The following is a 9,256-nucleotide window of genomic DNA, read 5'->3' on the forward strand; positions in this document are numbered from 1 at the left end:
GTGTTATAAGCAAAGAATGAATCATGGAACACTACATCAAAAACTAATGATGTAATGTATGGTGATTAACATAACATAATAAAAAAAATGAAAATTTGCTGAGTTTTGTTTTACGGCCTGGAATATGGTCTATCTTGGTATATGTTCTGTGGTAACATGAAAAGAATGTGTATTATGTTATTGAGTGGAATATTTTATAAATGTTGATTTAGATCATGTTGATCGATGTGTTTTTGAGTTCCAAATCCTTGCTGATTTTCTCTCCAGTTGTTCTGGTAATTGTGGAAAGAGGAATGTTGAGATCTCCATCTGTGATTGTGGATTTGTCTATTTCTCTTTTTAGTTTGATCAGTTTTTGCAGCTTTATTGTTTGGTGTATCTATATTTAGGACAGCTATATCTTCTTGGTGGATTGATCCCTTTATCATTATGTAACGCCTCTCTTTGTCTCCAGTATGTTTCTTTGTTCCAAAGTCTTCTTTATCTGATATTCATATAGCTACTACTGCTTTTTTTTTTTGATGAGTATTTTCATGGTAAAATTTTTTTCCATCCTTTTACTTTCAACATGCTTATATTGCTATAGTTAAAGTGAGTTTTTTGTTGACAACATATAGTTAAGTCATGATTTTTAATCCACTCTGTCAATCTTTGTCTTTTAATTGTTGTATTTAGACCAGCTCCATTAAATGTAATTATTGGTATGGTAGGGCTTAAATCTTCCATTTTATTTTGTTTTCTGTTATTTTCTCTGCTTTTTCTTTCTCTGTTTTCCTTTTCCTACCTTCCTGTGTGTTGCCTGAATGTTGTTTAGATTTAAATTTGATTTATCTATAGTGTTTTGGTACTATCTTCTTTATATAACCTTCTGGTGTTTGCTTTAGCTATTACATTATATACACCTTAGTTACCACAGTTTACTGGTGTTATCTTTTTACTAGTTCAAGTGAAGTATAGAAACTTTACCCACTGTTATGTTCTTTTGCCCTCCACCATTTATAATTGTCTTGATGATTTCCTCCTATACATTTAGAACCACAACAAATAGTGTTATAATTTTTGCTTCAACCCTCAAACATAATTTAGAAAATGGAAGAGCAGAGGAGTCTATCGTATTTACCCATATTTTTGGTTATTGTGTTTTTTCTTTTCTCCTGATGTTCCAACATTCTGATTTTTATCATTTCCTTTTTGTTTCAAGAACTTCCTGTAGCTGTTTATTTAAGGTAGGTTTGCTGGTGACCCATTCTCTTAGTTTTCTTCCACCTGGGAATGACCTGATTTTCTTTTCCTTCCTACAGGTTATTTTTGTTGGGTATAGGATTTGGGGTTGACATTTCTTTCTTTCAGCATTTGCAAAATGTTATGTCATTTCCTCTGGTCTCTAAGGTTTCTGATGAAAAATACACTATCATCCAAATTGTCCACTGCAATAGATAACATGCATTTTTTTCTCTTACTATTTTCAAAAGTTTTTTTTTTTTTTTCAGAAATTTGACATGATGTGTCTTGGTGTGGATTTCTTTGGATTTTCCTCTTTAGGATTTTAATGCTTCTTGAATCAGTAGATTTATGTCTTTTGCCAAATTTGGGAAGTTTTCAGCCATTACCACCTTTAGGCCTTTTTCAGCCCCATCTTCTTTCTCCTCTTTTTACAATTCTGATGATACAAATGTTTGAGTTCTTTTTATAGTCCCACATGTCCCTGAAGCTATGTTCATTTCTTAAAAAATCTGTTTATTTTTGGTTGTTCAGATTTGATAATTTCTACTGCTATATTTTCTATTTCACTGATTCCTTCCTTTGTCATTTTCATTCTCCAGGGCAGTGGTGAAGATCCTACCTCATCTGTAGGCCACCTCTGACACCACACCAGTGGGGAGGGTGGGGAAAGTCCAGGCTCCCATGGGATTTCTCCTGACACTGTTGGAGAGGAGGCTCATTACTGGCTGAGGGGATGAAATTCAAGGCTCTTATTTGACCTTTTTGGACACAATTCTGGCAGGGATATTGCACCCTGGTGAGGCTAGAAGTCTGGGCTTCCTACTCAGCCTTTGTTGGCATAGGTAGGGTGGGGACTACAGTGTTTTTCTCTGGTGTAGGATGGAGTAGAGCAGTTATTGTCTAAAAGTTTTCTATCTTGCTTGGCTCCCCCTTTCCTAGTCTTTTAGCAAGACATCAGGCGTTTAAAAAATCTGCATTTGTTGGTGTTTACTTGGCACCTGGCTTCCTTAGCTGCAAGTCTGAGATATATGAGGTAAACAGAAAATCCAGAGAACTCATGACCATATTATTCCTTAGGTCTTGGGATCCCTTGCCATTCTGCTTTCTTTTCTCCACCTTTCTGATTATTCTTATGTTTGTTTTTCATAAAATGTTCAGAGCTTTTTGTTGTACTGAGCAGGAAGAATAGGGAAAAATACACCTACTCCATCTTCCCAGGAGCAGAAGTTCAGAGCTCTGTAAATATATCTCCACAAAAAAAAAAAAAAAAAAAAAAAGTGAGCTATGAACTATAGTTGCTCTTTATACTTAACATTTTATTATAGGGATCCTCTTTAGGCTATAATGCCTGAAAAATGTCACTTTTAATTGTTGTATAAAGAGCATTGCTTTGTTGGATCTCAGTTTATTAAACTAATCTCTTATTTTTAAAAATATTTAGGCTATTTTCAATTTTTCACTCATTTAGATAACACTAAGTAAACGTGCTTTTTTCATAATAAGTGCCTGATTTTCTAATTATTTTCTTAGTATATATTTCTGGAAGGGGAGTTGCTAGAAGAGAGGGTATGAAACATTAAAAGGTCCTTGATCACATTTGTTCCCAGAACACTTGTACTGATTTGACTTCTAAGAGCAGCATTCTTCTAAGAGAGAATGCCTGACTTACTATACTCTGAAGTTAAATACTATCAGTTAAAAACTTCGCTGATTTAAAGGGAAAAAAGAGGATTTTAAATAGGATTTCTTTGATTAATAGTGAGGTTGAACATCACTACAATGCTAATTCAATAACTTTACCAAAAATATGGAAGTATAAAGAATAAATCACCATATTTAGGAAATTTAAAGCTTGATAATATTATCATGATATGATCTTATGTATCATAATGTATCATGATAATGTATCACGATATAGTATTACATGAATCTATATATATGATAAAATTACATAAAACTACACACACACAAACACATACAAACGAGTGCATATAAAACAAATGAAATCATACACTTGTTATGAGTACTGGGTAATGTATGGAAGTGTTGAATCACTATATTGTATACCTGAAACTAATAGTACACTGTATGTTAACTAATTGGAATTTGAATAAAAATTTAAAAAAAATCCAGATTTATTTATTTATTTGAAAATTATATTTAATTTTTTGAGAGAGAGAACATGAGGGGGAGGGGGCGGGGGCAGGGCAGAGGGAGAGGTAGAAGCAGGCTCCCCACCGAGCAGGGAGCCCAACTTGGGGCACCATCCTGTGACCTCAGGATCATGACCTGAGCTGAAGATAGATGCCTAACAGAATGAGCCACCCAGGTAACCCCTAAAAATTCAGGTATTTTTAAAAGGAAAAAAAAACCCAGGTGAAATCTGTGTAAGATCTGTGACTTGTACCAATGTTAATTTCTTCATTTTGATATTATATTATAGTTGTATAAATTCTAACCTTTGGAGGAAACTGCTTGATGCGTACATGGGACCTCTCTGAACTATTTTATGAATGTTGATAATCAGTATCTTCTGTCTTATTTCCATAAACATTATTCTTTTGGAGTGTCTGAACCAGCCTTGCTCTTGAACAAGTTTCTTCCAAAGTTTCTCTGCTTAGATCAGAGACAGGAAAAGTCTCTATTCTAGTCAACACACCTGAATCTGATATGGACACTTGTCCTTGCTCATGGGGAGGCCTCACTCCTGTTGGGCATATCAGATATCTGGCCCGGACAGTGCATCATACCTTGTTCCTGACTCATACTTGAACCCGGAGTTTCTACTTTCCACTTCACTATTCTGCTGGGTAGGACACTGTATCTCTTGCCATTTAACCTCAGCCAAAAATAGTCTGTTCTGTCCTTTGTTTTTCCCAGAAGAGGATCTTGTAATTTTCAACAGAACTTGTGACATTGGGAGGTTATGAAGAATTTTGACAGGGTGGTCTCTGATCAAAAGTAAGAACAGCCATATAAAATGATTAACTTCTAAGATAGTAAATAGCTTTCTGAAACTAAAATAATAGTAAAGAAAAATTTCTACTAGAAATAGATCAGCATATAAAAATATTCCTAGGCTGTCAGGATTTTTCCCTGTCAGGCAGGACCAGAGTCAGGACTTGAAAGTTTGCTTTTGAAATATGTCTGCATCTATCATAATATACATCTTAATACAACTTTCATCATTCTGATTTGGGTCATACATAAAGCATACTCAGTTAGATATCAAAGTCAATGTGCCTTGCAGTTATATTCTCTAAGGACAGAATTGACAAAATATTTTATACAAAAGAGGTGAGGCTTTGGCAAGAGACATGTGTGTTGAGATAAGAGAAGGTAATGGTCTCATTGGACCCTGAATTAGTAGGAGGGAGTTTGGAATACCATGTCCAGTTTGTGGTATCTTTCTTTAATGTGGCAAGGATATACTAGTGCACTTTCTCAAGTATGGCCTTAGGCTACCTGCATCAGGAAGGGAGGCCTACATATTCTGGTTGAGGGCCCGTTCCAGATATCCCAACTGCATCAGAACATGGTGGGGGAGTGGGTGACTGGCAGTCTTCATCTTTAACAAGCATTTCAGGTATTCTTAAGCACACTGAAATCTTATGTCAAAACATAGCCTCTAGGGTGTTTGAGAGATCTAGAAACCATACCATCTGAGTTTCAAAGAGAACTGTAACTGGTTTGGAGAAAAGCAGGCTTGTAGAGGGACTGATAACTATTTTTATTTTTCAAGACCTGTCACGGACACTTATTCTCATTATTGCAGAAGTCCTAGCTTCCGTAGATGTGAGTTATACGGTGGCAGATTTCAGCCCAATGTAAAAAGAAAAGAAATATTTTAAATTAGCATTTAAAAATGTAAGACTGCCTTGCTAGTAACCTTCTGGACATTGGAAATTTTCAGTCAAAGGGTATGGAGCCATGTTGAGTAGAATCAGTGTCTACATCTCTAAAACATTTTCCAAGAATCTGTGATTCCTTGTCACTTAATTGGTTCTTCTGCCCTCAGGATATATGTCCCCCAAATCTACAGCATTTACATCTTCCCTTGTTAAGCCTTGGAAAACCTATGTGTTAACTACTTTCTGTTTTGAGGTACTTTTTTAGGTGAGACTTATCCCTCTTGATATGTTGTGCCTCTTTCTAGACCCCATAGGTCTATCTAAAGAAAAGTTTCTAGGCACCACTGTGTTATTGATGCCTTCCACTATCTTTCTGCTTCTTAAATGGCAGCCCTGCTTGGTAAGAAAATGTCACTGACAATGAAGCCTCCTGTTTCTTATCCATTTTGTAATTACAACCCCTTTTACCCCTCAACTTTACTTTTGAAAAAATATCTGGAGTTATTTCTGTCTACTCTTTCACTTTTCTGAGATGATTTTGGATTTGTTGCTTTGAGTAAATGTCTGAACTCAGGGGCCTGGGATTACTCTTGGGCCTTGAGTGGCTACTGTGAATTTAGGGATTCTCTTATCCATTCCATCTATGTCCATGAAGCTTACTATCAGCAAGTTCAGGGTCAGAACTGTGTGTATGCTCTCATACACTGTGTGTGTGCATGTGTGTGTGTGTGTGCACGTGTGTGTGTGTGATGTGGTGCATGATGAGAACTGATTGACAGCAATAGGCCCCATGATCCTCATCTTGCTAGGTGTCCTAGAAGATGGGGAGAAGGGTATGATGAGAGAGGGATGTTACATTTTCCATGTTAATACTATCACTATTTTTATTTATTTATTTATTTATTTATTTTAAAAACCTCTGCAATTATTAGTTTATTAGTATCATCCAGGACTCAGATGTTCAGTATTCATCTTACTCATCATCATCATCTTCTTCTTCATCTTCATCTTCTTCATCTTCCTCCTCCTCCTCATCCTCTTCATCTTCCTCATCTTCCTTCTTTTTCTTGCTCTTTTCAGCCTTGACAACTCCCTTTTTTGCCGCATCAGGCTTTCCTTTCGCTTGATATGCAGCAATATCCTTTTCATATTTTTCCTTCAGCTTAGCAGCCTTCTTTTCATAAGGCTGCTTGTCATCTGCAGCAGTGTTATTCCACATCTCTCCCAGTTTCTTTGCAACATCACCAATGGATAAGCCAGGATGTTCTCCTTTGATTTTTGGGTGATACTCAGAACAAAACAAGAAAAAGGCCGAAGGAGGCCTCTTGGGTGCATTGGGATCCTTGAACTTCTTTTGTGTTTCCCCTTTAGGGGGGATGTAAGTTTTCATTTCTCTTTCATAACGGGCCTTGTCCGCTTTTGCCATGTCTTCAAATTTTCCTTTCCCTTTAGCAGACGTGGTCTTCCACCTTTCTGAGCACTTCTTAGAAAACTCTGAGAAGTTGACTGAAGCATCTGGGTGCTTCTTCTTGTGCTCCTCTCGGCAAGTTTGCACAAAGAATGCATATGATGACATTTTGCCTCTCGGCTTCTTAGGATCTCCTTTGCCCATGTTTAATTATTTTCCTCAGCGAGGCACAGAGTTGCCCAGTACCCAACTGGCTCTCACTTGTCCCAGTGCTGTCTCTGTGGAGCTCAATGTACTGCAATGGCTGTAATAATACTATAACTATTTATCACAAGGGCAAATTATAGGAGAAGGCCGAGTCCCTATGTAGCCAGCATTTCAAAAAGGAATTGGTACTTCCAAGTAAAGAGAATGTGCATGCTTCCTGATAGAGGACTCTTTTCCCTGGCTTTGTGTAGAAATGCCTAAATATCCCTTCTATTGTCAACAGTTCTGACACCACATGTGTGGGTTTTCAACACCAAGCAATTCTCCAGTTCTCTCTCAACACCAACTGGATGTCCTATACTTTAATTCAACTCTGGTACTAACTACCCAGAGTTAAGAGAACTCATAGTCCCATAAGCCTGCCCCCAACTTAACATGCCAATTGCAAGTAGTGGGTCCCCAGGTAACCCACACTTTGATCTGACTTGACTACAAATCGGGGGTTCCCATGACCCCCTCCCCAGGTTTAGTAATTCGTTGTAAGGGCTCACAGGACTCAGGAAAACACTTTACTTACCATGACCAGTTTATTATAAAGAATACAAATATACAGCTTGATGAAGAGGTACATAAGGTGAGATCCAGACAAGTCCTGAGTGCAGGAGCTTCTGTCCCAGTGGAGTTTGGGGTGTGCCACTTTCCTGGCACATGAATACATTCACCAACCTGGAAGGTCTTGGAATCCTACTATCTAGGTTTTTTATGAAGGTTTCATTATGTAGGCACAAATGATTAAATCATTGGCCGTTGATGATTAACTGAATTTCCAGCCCTTCTCCCCTCCTTAAAGGTCAGGAATGGGTACTGAAAATTCCAACCTTCTAATCACATGATTGGCTCCCCTGGCAACTAACTCTCATCCAAAGCTATCCAGCAGCCAGCACTTTAGCACAAACTCAGGTAGGGTTGGAAGGGGCTTATTTTGAATAACAAGACACTTCTCTCACCCCTATCACTCAGGAAATTACTAGGGTTTTTGGAGTTCTGTGCGAGAACTGGGCATGAAAATAAAATATAAATTTGTTATTATATTTCGGTTCCATTTATTCTTGTTTTGTTTAAATTTTCCCTTTCTTAAAAGTAGGTAACTAATCACAATGACCACTTCCTATGGGAGAAGGTGATTAACTAATGAGGTTAAACTTATTTGAAGTTCTTGGAGAAGACTGCTTTGGAAGAGAAAGCCTTATTAGTGTTAAAAGTGTTATTTACCTTTTTTGAAATGGTTACTTTTTTCTAAATAATTATAAACAAATTCTGAGATTTTCACCCCCCATCCCCCCATTTAAAAAATTAAATATCATATCTATGTCTCCTGTATAGAGCTGCCAATTCTGGAGTCTTTGTTGAAGCTGGAGGTCACTTGCTGTTAGTCACCTGGTCTTTACCTCTAACATTGTAGAGCCCTTCACAGTCCAGCAAGCGTGTTCACGGACGTTGTCCCCCTGGACCCTGTGGTGACCTAGTGAAGAACGCTGAGGCTTGGGTGGCTGGGGCTTTGAGGTTTGCCATAATGTGATTCTGCTGTTCAGTGTGCTGAACACCCTGGTCCAGACTTACTTTGTGCTTTTGCAGGCTTCCCCCTCCACACCTGCCTGTGGAGGGGACACTGGGCTATGCATCATTGCCTTGCTTACCCCCAACTCTTCCTATCAGTGGTAGGTGAGTCTATGCCACAGAGAGGTCTTCTCAACTGAACAACAACAACTTAAGATTCTGCATGATTATTTTCCAAAAGGGTCTCAACGATGGGTTTTGAGTCTTCTTTCTTCTTCCTATGCCCTGTTTTCTTTATTTCCTGGAGGGTAAAGAATAAAGAGGGTGAAATGAAAAGCAATAAAAATCTCATTGATTTGGTCATTTTCCAGTTGTAACCAGAGAGTGTGAGGCATATGGTAGATGGCCAATACGGAGGTGATGAATAAATGAATGCATAACAATACTTGCCATCCATACTGGAAGGCAGTGTATGTAAAGGTGGTGGTGTGAGCTTTGGACCCACACTAACTGGGTCTGAATCTCAGAGGTTCCACGTAGTAGCTGGGAGACCTGGCAAGTGACTTAATCTCTCTGCCTCAGTTTTCTTATCTGTAAAATAGGGATAAAACTATCTTTATAAAGTCGTGAGGATTAAATGAGTCAATAAATAATAAGTGTGAAGAATACTATCAAAGTGCATTTCCATATGTATCTCATTTTATCCTAACAGCCACCTGATGATCTAACCGAAACAGGTATTTCTGACTCTTACAGTGGAGGGATCTCAAGTTCTCGGGACTGGTAAGTACTAGAGAGGTGTCTAAAATTCTGCTCCGATTCCAAAGTTTAATCTTCTAGATCAGAGTTGTTTGTTTAGTTTTGAAGATAATAAAAAGACAAAAAAAGCAATTAGCTTTGACTTCAGTTAAGTGTACAGGTCTTACATGAGGACAAAATCACTTTCTGTAGTCAAATGAGATGAAAAGAGTTTGTATGGGGGTGCCTGGGTGGCTCAGTCTGGTAAGCT

General features: G+C 37.9%; 1 protein-coding gene across 1 annotated transcript; it reads right to left on the reverse strand.

The window, feature by feature from the left end:
• Window positions 1-6,048: 6,048 nt before the first annotated feature.
• Window positions 6,049-6,712, reverse strand: LOC116633580 (high mobility group protein B1-like). Its single transcript, XM_032406195.1, has one exon. It carries the CDS (start codon window positions 6,685-6,687, stop codon window positions 6,049-6,051), a length of 639 nt encoding a protein of 212 aa, XP_032262086.1. The 5' UTR covers window positions 6,688-6,712.
• Between the last annotated feature and the right edge of the window lie 2,544 nt (window positions 6,713-9,256).

The sequence above is a fragment of the Phoca vitulina genome, unplaced genomic scaffold (genome assembly GCF_004348235.1).
Source record: "Phoca vitulina isolate PV1807 unplaced genomic scaffold, GSC_HSeal_1.0 scaffold8, whole genome shotgun sequence".
Lineage (NCBI taxonomy): Eukaryota > Metazoa > Chordata > Mammalia > Carnivora > Phocidae > Phoca > Phoca vitulina.

What these genes read in the sequence shown, in the direction of transcription:
- LOC116633580 (XM_032406195.1), bottom strand. Translation starts at nt 6,687, where the DNA reads ATGGGCAAAGGAGATCCTAAGAAGCCGAGAGGCAAAATGTCATCATAT.